The sequence below is a fragment of the Sus scrofa genome, chromosome 7 (assembly GCF_000003025.6).
Source record: "Sus scrofa isolate TJ Tabasco breed Duroc chromosome 7, Sscrofa11.1, whole genome shotgun sequence".
Lineage (NCBI taxonomy): Eukaryota > Metazoa > Chordata > Mammalia > Artiodactyla > Suidae > Sus > Sus scrofa.
The window spans coordinates 27688044-27710837 of NC_010449.5; the positions used below are offsets into that span (position 1 = coordinate 27688044).

General features: G+C 37.6%; 1 protein-coding gene across 6 annotated transcripts in view; it reads right to left on the bottom strand.

Annotated features, from left to right (window-relative positions):
* KHDRBS2 (KH RNA binding domain containing, signal transduction associated 2) overlaps window positions 1–22794 on the bottom strand; it is a 546959-nt gene that overhangs the window by 339430 nt on the left and 184735 nt on the right. For all 6 annotated transcript variants that reach the window (XR_002345643.1, XR_002345644.1, XR_002345641.1 and 3 more), the window contains exon 3: window positions 18248–18364. Coding sequence is in view for 2 of the 6 variants with exons in the window: in XM_021098559.1 (XP_020954218.1) it covers window positions 18248–18364 (117 nt within the window). In the remaining 4 variants the exon portion in view is untranslated. The remainder of the gene's footprint in view (window positions 1–18247; window positions 18365–22794) is intronic.

Genomic DNA, 22794 nt, shown 5'->3' on the forward strand with positions numbered 1-22794 from the left:
ACAGACTTGTGGCTTTTTACAATAAATCAATCGCCAGAAATTTCCCTAGAAAAGCAATCATATGAGATATTAAACTGTTAGATTACCATGAGAATAAAATTCTATTATACATAGATTTGCGTTTTTAAGTGAATATACATATAAAATACTTGAATGAGAAATAAAAATCTTTGAGTGAGTGAGAAAAACAGATACTATATTCTGAAATAAGCCCTATACTTTCCATTAGAGGAAAAACCTCTCAGAGTCCCAAGAAAAGCCTAATTATTGACTTAATGACTGGAGGTTAATTTTGCAATAGAGGAGAAAAGAGAAGGCAAAATTTATCTGGAACAACCACAAGCAACCCACACTAACCTGTCGAAGCTGAGAAATGGGAAATCTGCTTTCACATTTGAGGGGAGGGCATTAAGAAGACGTTGAGTATTCCCACTCTGTGGCACCAGCAGTAGGACAGGGATATTGCAGCATCTGTTCTGAGTCCGATGTAATTCTTTGGTGAGTATTCCCTTAGAACAATGTAATTTTCTAAAGTATCAACCCTAGAGTGTGCAATTCTTCAGAGAAGGCTAAATTTTCCTCTCAGTTACCGAATTTTGAAAATGCCACTGCTAATTACTTGGAAATATTAGACACTTCATAAATCAATTTGGAAGAACAATTTAAATGGATGCAGATGGCTTCATTTATCTAACAAATCCAATCTCTCTGACTAGGGATTTAGAATCTCCAATTTGCTTTTGAACATTGGTGTACTGTTTTAGGGCGATGCTGAAAAATATTCTATCACACCTTAATTAAGAAATGTTTATTTTCCAGAATAAAAAAGTAACTAATAAGAGTCTTTCATAGAAATAATAGATGTTATAATGTCAAGGACACCACACCAACCAAAAAAATCAGAAAGTAAATATACAACTGATATATTAGGAATACTTCAATTTTTTCTAAAAAATGTACAGTCCTATGACAAATAGACTATATTAATGAAAAAGATCATACAAATGTCTTGTACTTTAACTTTTTTTTTTTTTTTTTGCTCTCTTGCTATTTCTTTGGGCCGCTCCTGCGGCATATGGAGGTTCCCAGACTAGGGGTCGAAACGGAGCTGTAGCCGCCAGCCTACGCCAGAGCCACAGCAACGCGGGATCCGAGCTGGGTCTGCAACCTACACCACAGCTCACGGCAACGCCGGATCGTTAACCCACTGAGCAAGGGCAGGGACCGAACCTGCAACCTCATGGTTCCTAGTCGGATTCGTTAACCACTGCGCCACGACGGGAACTCCTTTTTTTTTTTTTTTTTTGTACTTTAACTTTTGATGAATAATTCTCAAATTCTCTATTGCGAAGTTATATATCCATACAAAGATGATTTATATATGAATATGCATAGCAGCCTTATTTACATGCTCCAAACTGTAAACAATATAAAAAAGAATGGGTAAACAAATTGTGATGTAGCCACACAGTGGAAAACTTCTTAGAGATGTGACAGAACGAACTGTTGATATAGGCAATATAAATAATCCTAAAAAAACTTTCTTTTCAATGAAAGAAGGTAGGAGGAAGTTTGTATACTGCATAATCAATGCATGGGATTCTAGAAAAAGTCTAACTAATAATAACAAAAAGCAGATCAATGGTGACCAGAGACCACAGGTGCAGTGTGGCCCAAAGGAAATTTCTGGTGTGACAAAAATATTCTTTATCTTTATTATGATGATTCAAGCATGACCATATATATGTTACACACTTAAAAGCGGTATATTTGTGTGTGTGAAAGGTATATCCAAATAAAAGTAAGGCCAAAAAATGTAATGATCTAGCCTTGGCTGTTTTAACAAAACCAGTGGCTTAGGAAAATGACTGCACTAAATTAACATTTTTGGCTTATGATTTCAACAATAATTTATAGCTATATGGAAGAAGTTCTCTACTACATGGGCAGTTCCACACACTGTGATAAATTTTCTAACCTATGAAACTCTATAGCAATGAAGAAGTGGGAAAAGTGTCTCCTCTGAAGCAGAAACTCTGGGCTGCAGATTCAGGAAGATTACCCAGGAGAGCCTAGCTGTCCCTCGCCTTCCCCCAGGATGTGCTGGAGCTACCCAGCAGTGACCTCACTTCTCTGCCCGTGTTGTCACCAAATGCAGGTGCCACCAAACCTCAGTGTGGCTGCCCTACTGGTTCCTTCCTCCTTTCCACCCGGGATAAGAGGGTGATGAACAGGACAAAGTGTAGATCATGGTGTTTTATAAATACACTGTATCTAAGTGTGGTACTGGTACCAAAACAGACATACAAACCAATGGAACAGAATAGAGAAGACAGGAATCAACCCAGACACCTATGGTCAATTATCTTTGACAAAGGAGGCAAGAACATAAAATGGGAAAAAGACAGTCTATTTAGCAAGAATTGCTGGGAAACCTGGACAGCCACATGAAAATCAATGAAACTAGAACACACCCTTCACACCATGAACAAAAATAAACTCGAAATGGCTGAAAGACCGAAATATAAGACAAGACACCATCTAACTCCTGGAAGAGAACATAGGCAAAACATTCTCTGACATCAACCTTACAAATGTTTTCTCAGGTCAGTCTCACAAAGCAACAGAAATAAAAGCAAAAATAAACCATTGGGACCTAATCAAACTGACAAGCTTTTGCACAGCAAAGGAAACTAAAAAGAAAACACAAAGACACCTTACAGAATGGGAGAAAATAGTTTCAAATGGTGCAACTGACAAGGGCCTAATCTCTAAAATATACAAACAGTTCATACAACTCAACAGCAAAAAAACAGCAACCCAATGGAAAAATGGGCAAAAGACCTGAATAGACATTTCTCCAAAGAAGACATACAGATGGCCAACAAGCACATGAAAAAAATGCTCAAAATCCCTGATTATTAGAGAAATTCAAATCAAAACTACTATGAGATACCACCTCACACCAGTCAGAATGGCCATCATTAATAAGTCCACAAATAACAAGTGCTGGAGGGGTTGTGGAGAAAAGGGAACCCTCCTGCACTGTTGGTGGGAATATAAGCTGGTACAACCACTATGGAGAACAGTATGGAGGTGTCTTAGAATCTATACAGAGAACTATCATATGACCCAGCAATCCCACTCTTGGGCATATATCCAGACAAAACTTTCCTTGGTAAAGACACATGCACCCGCATGTTCATTGCAGCCCTATTCACAATAGCCAGGACATGGAAACAACCCAAATGTCCATAGACAGACGACTGGATTAGGAAGATGTGTGGTATATATACACACAACAGAATACTACTCAGCCATAAAAAAGAACAAAGTAATGCCATTTGTAGCAACATAGATGGAACTAGAGACTCTCACACTGAGTGAAGTCAGTCAGAAAGAGAAAGACAAATACCATATGGTATCACTCATATCTGGTATCTAATATATAGCACAAATGGCCCTTTCCACAGAAAAGAAAATCATAGACTTGGAGAATAGACTTATGGTTGCCAAGGGGGTGGGGAGTGGGATGTATTGGGAGCTTGGGGTTAACAGATGCAAACTATTGCTTTTGGAATGGATTAATAATGAGATCCTGCTGTGTAGCACTGAGAACTATGTCTAGATACTTACAACGGAGCATGACAATGGGAGAAAAAATGTATACATGTATGTGTAACTGGGTCCCCATGCTGCAGAGTGGAAAAAAAATTGTGTTGGGGGAAATAACAATAAAAAATACATACATACATACATACATACATACATACATACATACATACATACATACGGTGTATCTAAACGGCTTGATTTTATGGAGGCCAGATCCTGACAAAGAACTATAGCCAAATCAAACTTCTACATCCTATAGGTAACCTTATGTTATTTAAAGTATATTTTCTTACTCATTTTGGATGTAATAGTTTAAGAAACATCAAGAGAAAACATAATAAAGTCTACTTTTTTGCCAATGATATGGATCATTGATACTAACATGCTAGTTAAAGCAATGTATGTTACTGAAATTGCTCCTCATGTTTATGTTTTCTTTTTTACATATAATAATTAAATATTTCGTTGTAATTTTCCAGCAGCCTCAGGCAAATCACTGTCTGTTGGGCAATGATATATTTGGCTATAGAAATGAAAGCACTACACTAATCTCTTCACTGCCACCTTTAAGCTTGTAGAAACCAGTGTACCAGGCATACAGTTAGGACATGGAGAATCTCGCACTCCCCGTCAGTTGAAGGGAAACTAACACCACCCCACAGGTACCATCATATTATTAAGGGTTGCTTACGCTTCATTATTATGGCCCGAGTTACTATGTCAAAGCTACAGAATCACCATGAAAAGAACATCGTTTTGCCTTACTCCTTTTATGAAATCTTTCCTACGAAAAATGATAATTACAATCAAAGTCTCCACATATTTTCTTTTAGATAATTATTGCTATTATTATTATTATTAAAGTGCAGAGAAAATATTTTAATTTAAAGGGTATAGTATTAGAAATGTGAAAATATTAGTTCAGCACAGTCCGGGGACATTGGTCCAATGGACGGCTACTATCTCCTTCTTTTCAGTTTACACCCCTGGATTGGTAGGGGTGACTGTGGATTTGGAACAGTTTTATTCAAGTAAACCTAATAAAGTGGTGGTGCTGAAGAAAAAAATACTTCTCACAAATTCTAGTAACATTCAAGAAAAAAGAAATGAGAGTTACTCTGCACTCAAATGCTGGATAAATTATTATGATTTTAAATTACTTTGGCTTAATAATTTCTTAAGATAGATAGGTGACAGGAGGAAAACTAAGAAAGGCTAGGGAAAACATTCAAAATGCTTTTAAAGTGCCAAATGATGGAAATAAAATAGTTTTCAAAACAAAAGAAGGAAGAGCAAAAAGAAAATGAAGAGAAAAAAGAACACCTACCATTGGGAAAGAGGAAGCAGCAAACAGAGGGCATTAGAAGCTTAGGTGAACATTAAAGCTTTTGGAGACTTTCTGAATTCTCTTTTTCTGGTGTTTTCAAAAAAATTTTATTTTAGTTGATTTAAAAATGTTCATTCAATTTCTGCTGTGCAACAAAGTGATACAGTCACACACAAAATTTTTTTGAAACCATCCTCTACCATGTTCTAACTCAAGAGATTGGATATAGTTCCCTGTGCTGTATAGGAAGACCCCATCACTTGCCCATTCTAAATGTTAACAGTTTGTACCTACCAAACCCAAACTCCCTGTACATCCTACTCCCTCCTTGCTCCCTCCTGGGAAACACAAGTCTGCTCTCCATGTCCATGATCTCTTTCTGTTCTGTAGATAGGATCATTTGTGCCATATTTTAGAATGCACATATAAGTAACATCATATGATATTTGTCTTTCTCTTTCTGACTTACTTCACTTAGTATGAGAATCTCTAGTTGCATCCATGTTGCTGAAAATGGCATCATTTTGTCCATTGTTATGGCTGAGTAGTATTCCACTGCATCTATGTACCACATCTTCTTAATCCATTCATCTTTTGATGGACATTTAGGTTGTTTCCATGTCTTGGCTATTGTCATATTCTCTTAATCAAGGACCATATTTTGTTTGATTTTTTTAGCCCCATAGCAATAATGTTTTCCCAGCATCAACAAGACAACTCATGAAAGATAACATTCCTTCTTGATCTTGTAAGGGGTCACATGACCCACCAGGATGACACTTAGATCTGAATTGTGCAAACTGTCAATACATACATCATTTAATGTACAACCCTCTGTCTCAAAAAATAATATTACTGTGTGTTAATTTCTAATGCCCGAAAAGTTCTCAGAGGTTTCTGAGTTGGTGTTCCTGGGTTATCATCCTCAATCTGGCTTGAATGAAATGTTCTATTTCATTCTTAGATCAACAATAATAAATATGATTTCATTTGTACCCTTGTCTTCTTTTTATTAATTAATTTTTATGCCTGCACCTGCTGCATACGGAAGTTCCCAGGATAGGGGTTGAAGCAGGGCTACAGCTGCTGGCCTTCACCACAGCCACAGCAACACTATATCTGAGCTGCACCTTTGACCTACACCACAGCCTATGGCAATGCCAGAACCCTAGCCCACTGACTGAGGCCAGGAATCAAACCCACATCCTCACTGAGACAATGCTGGGTCCTAACCGGCTGAGCCATGACAGAAACTCCCTTCATAGTCTTTCTGACTTGGCTCTTGGTGAACCAATACACACAGGAAACAAAAGTGCCCTCAGGAATGTAGCTATTTAGATTGAGGAGCTGGTGGCCTTTGTCTTTTTCTAGGCTCCACAGTATCAATAACTCTGCCCAGAAAACAGAGATCGCTAGCTTTTATCAAGGGATGTCAAGAGCTCAAATTTTCTAGTTCTCGCAACAACTGCACTCAGCTAAGAGTAGCTACTTCAGATACTTCTGATAAAACTATTATTCAACTTTTGAATGACTCAAGAAGTTCAAAACTGAATGAAGAGAGGAACACTAAGTCAAACAACCATCACAGCAATTAAAATTCAGAAGCTAAATTAGTGCTGACTGTGCACTTAAGTGCACGATTTTCTTCTTCAGCACTCCCACCCTGGGCCCGTTATCCGCTTAACCACATCTGCAGATTCCCCCAGCTGTGCCCAAACAAGCCGTCCAAGTTTCTCTTCAAAGAATATGGCTTAAATTGGGGTCAAGTTTCAACAATTTAAAACGAACGTTTAACAGCATCTTTCTAAAAATACGCAAATAACAATAACAACCTTTCCATCAAAAGCTTTTCTAAGAGATTTAATATCATTACTATTTGACTTTTTAGATAACCATTACCACTTGGTTTGACATTAAAATTACTCATAAAATTAAAAATGCTTTGTCTTACAATGAGCAAAATAAAGGTATTTAGGAAAATCTTCTTTCTAATATCCAATTTTATTACAGCAATGATATATTCATATGGGTCTACTATTTTGGTTACAGGGTATCTGGGCAAAGCAAAGAGAGGGTCCAATGCAGGAAAGTACAAGAAATACTGATATTTAAAATATATTTATATATAAACAAAAATTCAGTTTATTTTCCACCACATAGTGAGATAAACCACTAAATATATAATATATATGTAGCACTAAATACTATAAAATATTCTAATAATCAGTGGATACCAACATACTAAGTCACCTCGGGATTCTGCATAGAAATTCTTCTCTAACATAGGAAATTGGTAAAAGAAAAAATAAGGTCCATGGGTATAGAAACTGCAGATAATCTCAATGGGGCATGCATTGCATAACTTCATCTGACACCTAAAATTCACCATTTATAAGAATTATAAAAAATAACTGGGAGTTCCCATTGTTGCTCAGCAGTTAATGAATCTGACTAGCATCCATGGGGACACAGGTTCGATCCCTGGCCTTACTCAGTGGGTTAAGGATCTGGTGTTGCTGTGAGCTCTGGTGTAGGTCACAGACATGGTTCGGATCCTGTGTTGCTGCAGCTATGGTGTAGGTTGGAAGCTATAGCTCTGATTCAACCCCTAGCCTGGAAACCTCCAGATGTGGGGTGCAGCCCTAAAAAGCAACAAAACAAAACGTGATAAAGCAACAGACTCAGCTAATGTTCTCAGCACAGAAATGCAATGTTCTCCTTTTCTTGGCTAAAACAAATCCTTACCAACTGAAGTTGATCAAAAAGAGGGACTAAGGATTAAAACTGGCCCAATCTTGGTCAGGGCTGCACTTTCAGTATGGTGCAATTCTGGGAACAAAACAGCATCACTGATAAAATGCCAGAGCACTTGCTTTGCAAAGTCATAATAAAATTAAGCCTAACCCTAAAAGGGAAATTAGAATCATCTACCTAATTAACCTTGTGTGACATTAAGCCAGATATTCAAAGGTACAAAGTCCTTAAACCATCCTTATGACCAGCCTAATACTTTTTATCTAGAACATTCTGGTTTTATGTCTGGTCCCTCATAAAATGCTCTAACAAAAAGAAATCTTTAAACTGCCTTTCCTGGGAAGCTTTATCTTTAATGGAAACTGAGATGAAACATGACACATGCATGAACCATTTGATTTGGGAATATGCTTGAACAATTCAAAATATCTTGCAAGTAAAAACAAACAAAAAAGGCAAACAAACCCACACAAAAATCCATGAATTATCCAAGTCTGTAATAATTGCCATAAGAGGGCAGTAGAAACACAAGAAGAGAACAAATCTAGAATTTGAAAAATGGCAAACAATGTTGAAAATCACTTCCTTTTATATATAAAGCAGTAGGAATGTGGTCCAGTTATTCAGTGCTGCATAACAAACCATGCCAAGCTCAGGTGCCTGAAATAACAACCCATTTTATTATTATGCATGGAATCTGTGTATGGATTATTGTGCATGGATTCTGTGGGTGAGGGGTTTTGATGGAGTACAACAGGGACACCTTGGGTCTGCTCCTGAGACTGGGCTGCAGTAGGCAGACTCAAGACATAGTGGCTGCTGATGTCAACTTGAGGTAGCAGGCAAGTGAACGTCTGGCCTAGGACGATGCAAAGGCTGGGCTCCACTGGAACTTCCCACGGGTACCTGCCTGAGGCCTCGCCCTATAACCCTGGCTTCCTCCCAGGAGGCAGTCACAGGATGGTTGGAACCCTTGCAGACAGCTTAGAGCTCCAAGAGGAGGTGTACTAGAAGTGAGGTGGGTGGTGCACCAAATCTCCCAACCGCCAAGCAATCAGGGAGCAACATCCCTCGGAACTCCACCTGTTGCACTGACACCATCCAGATTCAAGGGGACGAGAAGTGGACCCTGTTTATATCTCTCTCAACATATCAAAGATTTTGTAGCCATCTTTAGAACTGCCACAGAATGTGGAATTTTGAATCTGCCCTCTCTAAATGGTATCTCATTTGAATTCTGGTTACACTATTTTGAGGTGGAGAGTACAGCTCAAGACAAAGAGGCCTTACTCAGTAGTAGGGAAGGTATACATGATTATAATTCTAGTTCATAAATCATGACATGTCTAAAAATTTCTCTGCCTCCATACATTCCATGTGAGAGGTTTTGATTCTGTGATTCCCCCACTTGACTCCTTGTGTGGTTCAAGCAACAGGGCAGTGGAGGGAAAACCACTGCACTAGGAACATTAAAAATATATTTTTGTATACAATCCTTGCTTTATGGCTGGGACACTGGGTCCTTTGAAAGTTTCCAAACAGCAGGTCTTAATTGCAAAAATTATAAAATACATCAATTAAATAAATTTGTCTAGCTGTGAACAAAGCCAGGCTAAAGGAAGTGAGTGATTTAAAATAATATATAACTTTGATTCACAACACAAAACATCACTACATCAGACTCTATCATTCCAGAGTGGACAAAGGATGACACCTGCCATATCAGTAAACAAAGTATGTTGTGGCCATCACACCAACAGCTACTGAAGCCACTGTGTACTCTGGAGTGGGGGGTCAGGATGGAAAAAACAGGCTACTGGCCCTAGATAGTTAAGTGTCCATCAAAGGGATGATTTCAGTGAGACCAAACTCTTGCATCTTCCCATACATAGAAAAGTGTTAAATTCATTAACTTGAGATGTCTGGGTTTTCTTTCATCAACAATAATCTTTGGTATTTCAACTGCCTAGTTTTTACTGCAAAAACTCCTGTATACCATGGCTCCTCCCTCACCTCTCAGAAGAGTCCTGCAGAGCTGTCTGAGAGGCTGACTCCCAGTTCCCAGGCTTAAGTCCGCAGTCTGTCTCAACTTTTAGATTGAGCCCCCCTCCCTTTTTTTTTCGATCAACAGCAGCTTATGAAGCGTTCAACATGGATAGATTTCTTATGCTCTTTTTACATTCTAAGGTCACAGTACAGTGAATGACAAACTATTTATACATAAAAGGGTTGAAGATGCTAAGGTGAAAAAATAATTTCTCACTGACATCATGATATAGTTTACTCTTCAACTTAAACCTAACTATTTTAATTGTCTGGTCACTTGGAGTACAAATTAGGTTGAAATAACCTTGTGTTGGTCCACCACTGAAACAGGTATCATTTTGTCATTAAAAAATAGATATTTGTAACAGGGTATTCCTTCTCATATGTGCCACTCTTCAGGTGGGAATTTCAGTCTGGTTCTCTAACTTCTTGGAATTCAGTTCAGGGAAACAGAAGAATGCAGTGAATAAATAGAAAATAAAATCCCGCCTATCTATAATTTATGATAATATTCCTTGTCCTTCAGAAACGCAAGTGATATTTAAGCGATGTGTTACTCTTATCCCACTGTCTCTGTTTGGAAGTCAACAGGAGTGGGGTCCTTTTCTGCAGAAGGGATGCTGAGAAACATGGTTGATTTTCTGTCCAGTTTATTAGGGACAGAGCTAAAATGGCAATCAGAGTGTCTGGCTCTTCATTTTATGGCATTACAAGTTATGTTGCTGCTGGGGATATTACAGAGTTGAAAGAGGAGTTTACGTAACCAATCCCAGTCTGGCTGACAAGCAGTGAGCACAGCCTCACCCCTTCAGCATTTGAGAGACTGCCTTGCTGTCTGATGTGGGTCGATGCCCAGGAGCCAAAAGAGAGGAGGATGCTGGGACCGAGGTTCACACCCACCTTACACACCAGGCAAGCAGCACCACTTTGAAGATTTAGCTGATTATATTGTTGATGAAAAACAATCTTGTCATGAAATACCATTACCAAATTCAGAAGATACAGAATAGAAACTGCTCATGGTATTAGCACATCAAAGACAGAAAGGCTTAACTTCAAGAATTATCACACCATTTTCAAATACAACTCTGCCAAACAGCACTTTGCTTTAAAAATATAATCACTAGCATGATTATATTTTAAGACCGCATCCCATAATTTCAACCAAGCTCATTAACATAAAGACCAAAATGAACATAATTTATTAGCAACCTGCGATTTCCACTTAAGGACAATGGATACATAGGCAAGAAATTTGCCCTCCTGCTTTCCTGCTGTTGCCTCACTTATCCAGGTGTGTTCAGGTTTTGCCTGATTTTCTATAACCTCTCAAATGTTTTTTCTTGGAGATAACATGTTTGTTCCCACTCTTTTCAAAGATAAGCCTTTTGAACCACTGCCTCCTCTGTTCGCCCTCACCAATCTCTCCATCAGCATCACTAAAAATAGCAGCAGCACTATATCCAAAGCTCCACGTTACCCCCTGAAGATTGTGCAGAAGCAACTGCTAGTGAAGTGGCAGCTGCGGACTTACTGAGAACAGGCTGGCCATAAGGTGCAGGAACGACTTAGACCTTAAAGAAATTTCTGAACTGCCAGCTAATTTCCTGAGATTTTGAAATTTTGCAAACATGTTATATATTTTACTTTCTAGAACTCTCTAAGAATACCTTTTATCATTGCAATTTAAAAGTTAGCTTCTGTTCAAGAATTCCTGAGTTTTTTTGTTTTTTAGGTATAGTGTAAGTTGACATATGCTGGGATCTGACCAATACGGGAATGAAATACAAAGCAGGATTTTGCTACTGGACATTACTACATTTTACTTTGTTTTGATTTGTGTTTTTGTTGTTTATAGAGTTATTAGACAGGTATAACTAAACAAAAATGAATATTTCTCAACCACAGTCGAAAACAACACACAAATAAAAACATTAAACTTGTTAGAGTTTTTCTTTCTTTTTTTTTTTAAGGGCCACACCTGCGGCATATGGAGGTTCCAGCACTAGGGATCAAATTGGAGCTGCAGCTGCAGGCCTACACCACAGCCATAGCAACATGGAATCCGAGCTGCATCTGCAAACTTCACTGTAGCTTGCGGTGAAGAACAGGTTCCTAACCCACTGAGCAAGCCAGGGATTGAACCCACATCCTTGGAGACACTATGTTCAGTTCTTAACTTGCTGAGCCACAACAGGAACTCCTAGAATCTTCTTACTACACTAGACCACAAGAACTATTTTCTATATCATACATTCAATTTTATGATGATCTTCTAACAAATTTTAAAACTTTGTATTTTTCTAAGGATTAAGATGTTTTATTAGATCTACAAGAAAAATAAATGAGTATGTCACTCTTTTCACCTACTAATTCAATGATTGATACTTTCTTAAGTTTAAGAAGGTGTTAAACAGATCAAGATGCTTAATTAAATTAAAAGTTTTGTGAGGTTTTGAGTCATGTCTAATACTTGTCTTCTAATACATATCTTCAGCAGATATGTAAGGAATATTCTTGCATAGTTATTTTGTCCTGACTTAGATTACTATCTAAACATCTCCTTTTATCATGAAGAAAAGCTCAAGTTTAAGATATAAATTGAGTAACATCTTAACAGAATACCCAACACAGAAAAATAATCCACATTATTGCCCAGGCTGTTGAGGCAAGCTTGTAACTGCAAACAAGGTTATTAGACAAGTTTATCTGCAAAGGCAGGTGCCTGACTGGGGACTGAGCACCAGGCTAGAGGACCAGGCTTTGCTGGCAAGTGCAGAGGGAGCAGGTAGTGATGTTCCAGGCATATATTTATTCTTCCACTGGCTAGAATATGAAAAACAGACGTGCAGTTGTGTGTTGATTTCCTGAATGCATGCTGATATAAACTTTAAATAAACACAGCCAACCTATGTAGGCTTGCGCTCCCAAGCACCATTCAGTTGAATATAGGCTGTTTTTCATTTCCCATTTCTGTGAGACTCGCTTTTGAACAAATGCAAGACGAAAAGAGAAGGTACCCATAAATCTTGAGACTGTGTGGCTCATAATATATTCATTGGGGCCCTACAAGTAAGCAAAGGCATCTCTCTTACTCTTTCAACCTCTCTCTATATATATGTGTTTATATGTACTTCGTATGTTGGTAAGTATATTAATACCATACATGTAGGCTAATAAGCAATGCACATATATTTCATTCATATATATATATATGTAACTGTGTATATAAATATATATTTATATATTAGTACATGTGTTTGTATAAACTATATTTCAGGGCCTACTAGACATGCACATATTCATGCTGAGTAGGTAAACATATAACACCAAAACCTAAGGGAGAGACTGGAAGCTGGACACTGTGGATTCGGAAACACACAGATGATGTGAGATCACGGAGGGAAGAAAGAATCCTGAAAACTAAGTGCTGGGCTTGGAGGTCTGGAAGAGGATCCAGTCACAAGAATGGAGGAGGGTAACAATAAAGAATGGATGAGAAGGAATCCACACTTGCAAGGTCAATTACTTCAAGAAAAAGGAGAAAAGAATAAACAATGGCGGCAAAGACAGCCTCTTCAATAAATGGTGTTGGGAAAACTGGACAGCTACATGCAAAAGAATCAAACTGGACTTCTTTTCCACACCACATGCAAAAATAAATTCAAAATGGATTAAAGACAAATTTAAATTGTAATATCTGGAACTATAAAACTCCTAGAAGACACACAGATGGCCAATGGGCACATGAAAGGAGGTTCACCATGACTTATCATTGGGTAAATGCAAATCAAAACCACAATGAGATCATTTCACACTTGTGAGAATGGTTATTATCAAAAAGTCAACACATAACAAATTTCGGCAAGGATGTTGAGGCAAGGGAGCACTCCTACATTGTTGGTGGGAATATAAGTTGATGCAACTGTTATGGAAAATAGCATGGAGGTTCCTCAAAACAGTAAAAATAGAACTGCCATCTGATCCAGGAATTCCACTCCTGGCTGTTTTTCCAAAGAAAGCCCAGATACTAATTCAAAAAAATAGGTGTACCCCAATGTTCATAGCTGCATTATTCATAATAGCCAAGATACAGAAGCAACCTAAGTGCCCATCAATAGATGAATAGATAAAGATGTGGTATGTTTATAGTGCACTATTACTCAGCCATTAAAAAAAAATGAAATCTTGCCATTTGTGATGACATGGATAGACCTAGAGGGTACTATGCCAAGTGAAACAGACAAATACCATATGATTTCACTTACATATGGAATCTAAAAAAAAAGAAAAAAGCACAAACAGAACAGAAACAGTCACAGATACAGAGAACAAACAAGCGGCTGTCAGAGGGGAAGGGGGAGGGAAGAAGAGAGAAACAAGTGAGGGAGATTAAGAGGCACAAACTTCCAGTTACAAAATAAATGTGTCATAGGGACAAAACCTACAGTGTTGGAAATATAATCAAATAATTATGTAACATCCCTGTATGGTGACAGATGGTAACTTACAGTGTGATTATTTTAAAATGTATAAAAATATGGAATCTAGATGTTATAGACCAGAAACTAATACAGTGTTTCAGGCCAATTATCCTTCAAAAACAAATAGACAGACACCTAGAAAGAGACTAGATTTAGGGTTACCAGAGGCAGGGGATGGGGAGAGGGGAGATTGGATAAATTGGTCCAAAGGTGCAAATTTCCAGTGGTAAGATCTAGAAGTACTCAGAACCTAGGGTTCAACATGACGACGACAGCTAACCTGCTGCATTTATATATAGGAATATGAAGAGTGCTAATCCTAAGAGGCCCATCACAAGGAAAAATATCTTTTCCGTATCTTTAATATCTATATGAGATGATGGATGTTCACCCACTTACTGCAGTAATCATTTCATGATGCATGTAAGTCAAGTCATTGTGCTGTACACCTTAAACTCATACGGTGTGATGTGTCAATTATATTTTAGTAAAACTGGAAAAAAAAGGCAATAGAAGATTTTAAAGAGAAGCGATACAACTGACTAATAAACGCATATAAAGGTCAGCCTTATTAATAAACCAAAGTTTAAAATTAAAAAGACTGGATGAGAACAACTGAGTGCATTAACATTCTCAGAGAACTTTGCTATAAAGGTGAGCAAAGAGATCAGGTGGTAACACAATGGGAATAAATATGATTATAAGCAAAGATACGACTACACCTGCCAGGACAGTTACAGATAAAGATGCAGGGAGTTCCCATCATGGTGCAGTGGTTAACGAATCCGACTAGGAACGATGAGGTTGCAGGTTTGATCCCTGGCCTTGCTCAGTGGGTTAAGGATCCGGCATTGCCGTGAGCTGTTGTGTAGGTCGCACACGTGGCTCGGATCCTGCGTTGCTGTGGCTCTGGCGTAGGCCGGCAGCTACAGCTCTGATTCGACCCCTAGCCTGGGAACCTCCATATGCCGCAGGAGCGGCCCAAGAAATGGCAAAAAGACAAAAAAAAAAAAAAAAGACAAAAAAAAAAAAAGATGCAGATTTTCCCTCACAGCCGTCATGTCTGCCTTCTCTTTGTTCTCATGCTTCTTGGACTGGTCCCTTCTCATTACCCGCTGCTCTTCTTGATCATCGTACCAAACTATTTCTCCCACTGTTAACCTCTTTTCCCTTCCTCTGTTTTATTTCAACCCATGACAATCATCCAGACCTGCAAGAGGAAAACACATTTATTCACTTATTTATTGACTCTCTCCCATTGGACTAAAAAATACAGGAAGGGATTTTTTTTTCTCATATTCATTACTGTGAACTAGAACTGTAAATGACACATATATCTAATGACTATCTCTGCAATAAATGCCTGTGTAACTGTGTAGCAGTACAAATACACACACACACACACACACACTTCCACTGAAGAATCATGTTGGTCTTATTCACTTCCTACAAAAATAAAACCATATACAATATTCCTTTTGGTTCAGGTTATGAGGCAGAGAGACAATATAGCAGCATAGCAATCAAAAATTTACCAAGTATTTATTTTATTTTAATCAAGTATTTACTAAAGTCAATCTGTTCATATCCATGTGTGTGGTTTTATCTTAGCCATGCGTCCAGCACCCTTGGCAGTTAAGGTCTTATCTGGATTCTAGAAAGTATATTTTACAGTGGACTACATTAGTATTGATGTTGCTATTAAATATTTTCATTTTCTTTCATTTTATAAGGGAACAATGAAAATACTCAAAACACAGACAGACATGGTGGATCATTGAAAAAGTAATCAATATAGAAGCAGGATTTTAAGTAACAGGTAATATCAGTAAATTAAACCTAATGGGAACTTAATAGAAGCAAATTTGTCTCTTGCTAGATTTTCAAATACTTATCCTGGTACCTAATATGCTCACAGGAAAAAAAAAAGGAATCCAGTTTATAATTTTATGAACAGGAAAAAAAACAGCCCAAATACATAACAATTAAAAATATGTACCTATTTGCTTTAAAAAATATGGAGAAAATACACAGCAACTCTGAGTGTGCACAGCTAACTAGAATATTTCTCTGGCGTGTGGAAGTTAAATAGTTTAATGAGAAAAAGAGAAAATGTCAATAAAATATTTTATGGTTAAGTGACAAGAGGTTTAGCCCATCATAGGGGTTCAGGAAGCCCTGTCTGATCTAAATCTTTTTTTTTTTTCTTTTCATGGTCACACCTGCAGCATGTGGAAGTTTCCAGGCTAGGGGTTGAATTGGACCTGCAGCTGTCAGACTACACCACAGCCACAGCAACACCAGATCTGAGCCACATCTGCGATCTACACTACACCTTGCAGCAATGCCAGATCCTTAACCCACTAGTGAGGCCAGGGTTCTTAACTCACTGAGCCACAACAGGAACACCCTGATCTAAAGCTTAAAGAATGGGTGAAAGGGGAGTTCCCGTCATGGCGCAGTGGTTAGCGAATCCGACTAGGAACCATGAGGTTGTGGGTTTGGTCCCTGCCCTTGCTCAGTGGGTTAATGATCCGGCGTTGCCGTGAGCTGTGGTGTAGGTTGCAGACATGGCTCGGATCCCACGTTGCTGTGGCTCTGGCGTAGGCCGGTGGCTACAGCTCCAATTAGACCCCTAGCCTGGGAACCTCCATATGCCGCAGGAGCGGCCCAAGAAATAGCAAAAAAAAAAAAAAAAAAAAAGAATGGGTGAAAGCATAAAAGCACAAAAAGTGAAGTTTCTGTTATAAGACTTTGAGATATCTAGAGAACATATAATTTAAAAAAAACCACTTTAAAATATACAAATGTACAGACATAGAATTTGTCCACATATATAGAGAATCTATACATTTTTGTGGCAGAGGGCAAAAGCCACTTCTTAAATGCTTTTATTATTTCTTCTAAATGTACTGAGAGAAACTAGAAGCAGGAGAATCGGCCAGAAAGTAGTCATTTCTGAGGTTATACACAGTAGAGTATGTAAAATTTACCCAAAATAGAAGACTAGTAAGAAGCATCCTTTTGGCAAATAACAGAACTGACTATCAATCCTTTGCACAAAATCACCTATATTGCATGTCTTGCTCAATCACCATATATTGACGTGTTAAAATAAAGATAAAATACTTTCTACATTTACATTTACCAGTTCAGTGACATTTCTCACTACAAATTTCATTTAAGATTTCACATTATTAGTTAGACAACAGAACTCCTAAACAATTTTCTAAGCAATTTCTATAGTCAGAAATAAGTGTTTGAATATTGTATTTTTCCTGGTAACACATCCAATAAGAAAATTATGGACTGAACAAATGATACTATTAAAATATACTGGCCCTTTCTCAATGAATTTTAAAAGATCCTTTCTGAATAAATCTCTATAAATCGTTGTTTTAACAAAACAGAATTCTAACACACAGAAAAATCCTATAAAATGGGAAAGTGATGTAGCTTAGATGCCAAATAAATCATTTCAAATATCTCAGTTGATATATTTCTCGGCATATTGTTCTTCTGGGATCAGATGAGTGATTTAATATCACTGAAGCATTTCAAAAAACAGGTAAAAGTCTCTTAGATTTGCAGATAAGTATTTTAAATTGCTTCAGGTAAGAAGATGAGAGTGAAAGAGAACGAAGAGATAAAATGAGGGAATGATACATGAATGTGATCAGGTGATACAGCTAAGAAAGAAAAGGGATCCAGCTGGGGAATTAAAGAAAATGAGCATACACATATAGAAACATCCAACAAAGGACACAGAAAAAATGAAAAAAAAAATACACAAAGGGCTGAAAAGAATAAAAACACAGAATTACAGAATTATACGTCTTCGGGAAAACAGACCAGTAATTGATTTTTATGAACACAGAAGAGACATCAGAAAGTGTGACAGCATAGTCCTGGAGGGTAAAAATCATGGGAAATAATTGGAAAATAGTTCAGATGTGCTTGTAAACATGGCCATCCGTGTTACAGGTAACTTCCTGTACCTGTTAAGTATCAAAGTTCATACCTTTGCTTTATCTCTCATTGATCCTTTGCCCAGGATAGACATTTTAGCACCTGTTTCTTCCTGTAGCCTCTTCAAGGAGTTTCCTCTCGGTCCAAGCAATTTCCCCACAAAATTGAACTAGGAAACAAAATCAATAGAACATTGGTTTTAGGTAGAGAAAAGTAATAATTTACACCAAGCATAACTGATGGGTTATGGGTTTTTCAAACTTTGCCAAGGAGAAGATTAATTATGCCATTCAGGTACCCAGATGAACACACACACACAAAATCATTTCATACCTCTAAGCTCAGATCCACTTTTAAAAAGATACCTCTTCCAAAAGAAATTCCAAAATAAGTACTATGTTGAGCATACCATTTACTCATATAATCACAATAAGTCAATACATTACTTAAGAAAGAAACTAGAGAGAAGCACTATAGTTAAAATTTTTAAAGGCTTTTCCTTTCCACTCAGATTTATTAAAATAAATGAAAAAAAATTTGAATGTGTTTATGCACCTTCAAAATTGCAAAAGTTAATATTTTAAATGTATTTCAAAGAAAATCTAATGTTTATATTTGATAATCATTGTCTATGTCCAGAGCATTCCATTCTAAATTTCATGATTGGGAATAAAGAGATTCAGCTGTTCTTCAATCTTACATTCTCTGTGTTAAAGAGTTGTTCTAAAGATCATCAAATAAAAGATGTAAACACACAAGAAAAGTTTGAAATGCTCGAGTAGCATATACACAAAACAGTTTGCCCAACTGGAAAATCCTAGCGGGGTGGAGAGTTTTATCTAATGTGTTTATTCTTCCTGAAATGTGGTTATAAATGGGTGAACTAAGAACAGTTACCGGAGTATACTGCCAGCTACGAAAGGAACACGACCACACCAAATGACTCAGGAAATCACTCACTGATTAATTTTAAAAACACAAAAGGCTAAAATAATACCAAAAGCCATGTTGTGCATGTAAAACAAAGATTGGTAACTGCCTTCGAAATCAGGTGTTTTCTACTTTTTGAAATATGTGATCCCACAGTAAGAAATAAGCCATACTTAATGGTGAAAGACTAAATGTTTTTCTCCTAAATTCAGGACAGAGTCAAGACATCTGTTCTCACCACATCTGTTCAATGCTGTGCTGGAGTGTGGATGGCTATGTCTATAGGCAAATAAGATCAATGGAACAGTATAAAGTTCAGAAAGACTGCACTTAAATGGGCAACTGATTTTCAACAAACGTGCCAGAGCAATAAGATTTGAAAAGTAAAATCCTTTTAACAAACGGTGCTGGAAGAACTGGATATTCACATTCAAAAGCAAGTCAAAACCGAAATAAACACAGAAAACGCTTTTACATCCTACTTCACATTTAGGAAAATCTTATTTTGAAATCTACCATAGATCTGAACACAAAAGCTAAAATTATAAAGACTCTAGGAAGAAAGCATACAGAACACCTTTGCAAATTTAAGCTGGGAAGGGTGACGTAACAAATGTTGATCAAAGGTACGGAACTACTGGAACAATCACTGTTGGCAGTTTTAAATGATAGTTATTTTAGGGAGAAGATTGGCAGTTATGAAATTAAACACAGAGCTCTGATATGGCCCTGTAATTCTACACGTAAGTATTTAACTAAGAGAAATAAAAGCACGTGTTCCCAAAATAGCTTGCACAAGAATGTTCATGACATGTTATTCACAATTGCCATTGAACTGGAAATAAACCAATGCCGATCCAAGGCAAAAAGATGAAGTTTATCCATAAAGGAATTAGTCACTGATTGACGCAACAAGCATGGACTGTCTCACAGACATTGTGTTGAGTGAAAGAAGCCAGCTACAAAGGAGTGTATCACGTTGGCTTTTCCTTTATTACAAAATCCTAGAGGCAAAAATAACCTATGTTGTTAAAATTCACAAGAGCAGTTGCCTGTTGAGAATAGAAGGCTAGGGCTGGACTGACTGGAAAGTGGCATGAAGAAAACATCTGGGGTGATGGAATTATTCTATATATTTTTTGAAAGTATAGGTATATTTTTGTCAAAACTCATCAAACTGCACTCTAAGACCTGTGCATTTTAGTGCATGTAAACAGTACTTTGATTAAAAATGGAGGGAAAGTTAGAAGGTTGAAAACTCATATTTGAAAAAATAATATACTAATGAAACTCCTACAAGTAAATACTAGTTGCAGATGTTGTACAAAAGAAATCTCACCAAACTTGTAGGAAACAGATCATTCTGATCGGTGCAGAAGTTGCAGGAGGTCTTTCAGAAGATATGAGCTGCACCCAGACAAGGAGAAACTCCTCATCCCTGCCCTGTCCTTACAATTTATGTTCTGTCCACTGTTCCTGTGCTAGAAGCCTCCTCAAAGTGACTGCCTTGAGAGGGCTGGATTTTTGGGACCATGTGGATGGTGTATGTGACTGAAGCTAGTTCAGGCCTCTCTGTAAACTCTGGTAGGAGGGTGCAGGGATCTGCTCAAGACAAGCCCCACATGGAATTGCTTTGCTTATGAAACCGGCCACTTATCAATCTGGAGTGATTTAGATCTTTCTTTGGTCTCTCTTTGCCCTCCATTTATAAGGACTAGTTCCGAATTTCACCCAGGGAACTCCCAAAATGGCAAACCATCAGCAGGTTATTCTGGAAGAAAGAAATGGAAAAATAACCCTCAACTCACTTAGGAGGCTAGGATAACAATGACCTTAAATAATTAAATGAATGAGAAAAGGGAATGAATTTAGAGACCAAATCCATTCATGAAACAAAACCTATTCCACAAAATCGTAGAAATGACAGAGGCTTATTGCATATACAAAAAAATGCATGATGATCAAGTCATGATTGTCACAGGCACAGAGGTAATTTAAGGTTTATTTATTTATTTACTTATTTTTGTCTTTTTAGGGCCACACCATGGCATATGGAGGTTTCCAGGCTAGGGGTGCAATTGGAGCTGCAGCCGCCAGCCCACACCGCAGCCACAGCAACATGGGATCTGAGCTGCGTCTGCAACCTACACCACAGCTCACAGCAACACGTGATCCTTAACCCACTGAGTGAGGTCAGGGATCAAACCAGCATCCTCATGGATGCTAGTCAGGTTCGTTAACTGCTGAGCCACAATGAGAACTCCATAATTTAATATTTATATCCCTTGATTTTAATTCACCTATTGACAAAGGAGGGGATAAAAAGGTTAGCATTTAATTGGAATAGAAAAAAAATTGATACAATCCAATTCAATCATTACAAAAATTCACATAATCTGAAAAATGAAGAAAGCTTTCTTAACTTAATAGAAGGTTTCTATTCAAAAACCAGTAAGCACAGTATACTTAACAGTAAAATAATATCAAAAACAAGAAGATGCACATTTCTAATGTCCTGTTCAACACTGAAAATTCAAACCACTGAATAAGATAAATATTATGTTGGAATGTAACAAAATTCATAGTTTATATAATTATACACATTAAGAGCTTAAAGTAATTTCAGAAAAAAACATTAGGATTAGAAGAGCTTAGCAAGGTATTTTATATAAAATCAATATAAAAAATCAATTGTATTTTGCATATTAGAAAAATATAACTAGTAAAAAGATACCATTTATGATAGCAGTAAAAAAAAATCCTAATATGATCAAAACCTTTACAAAGAATGTGTAAAATACATTAATAAAACCAACAATGGATATAAATAGAAAGACATCATGTTCATGAAGAGGAAGAGTCTCAATGTTGCATAGATTTCTAGTATTTTCAATTCATCTCTAGATTTAACACTATTCTAGTTACAGTTGCAATAGGTTTTTGATCAATTACCAACTGGCTCTAAAAATGTTTGAAAAAGTAAAAGTCTAAGAATATCCAAAACACTCAGATGCCGAAGGAATTCCCGCCACATACAAAGATTCATTATAAAGTTGCATTAGGAGTTCCCGTTGTGGTGCAGTGGAAACAAATCCAACTAGGAACCATGAGGTTGTGAGTTTAATCCCTGGCCTTGCTCTGGTGCTGCCATGAGCTGTGATGTAGGTCACAGAGGGCGGCTCAGATCTGATGTTGCTGTGGCTGGCAGCTGTAGCTCCGATTTGACCCCTAGCCTGGGAACCTCCATGTTCTGCGGGTTTGGCCCTAAAATAGAAAAAAAAAAAAAAGCTGTGTTAATTATAATAGTGAGATACCTGTAGACTGGGGCACAGAAAGAACATAGGAGCAATGGGATGCTGAACCAAGAAACACATGCCAGTTTATGCGTCAATGATGTATGAGACGGTAAGCGATACAGATCACTGGGGCAGGATGGTGTCCCCCAAAGATGTCCATCCTCATGCCCAGGATCAGTATGTGCGTTACCCTGCAAAGGAATTTTGCAAATGTGATGAAATTAGGAAGTCTGAGATGAGGCGATGACCCTAGATTATCCAGACATTCTCAAGCGTGAAAGGAGGAGGCAGTAGGGTCAGAGGTTAGAGCGATGCAATGTCTGGCTTTGAACATGGAAGGGAGCATGAGGCAGAGAACAGGGTCAGCCTCGAG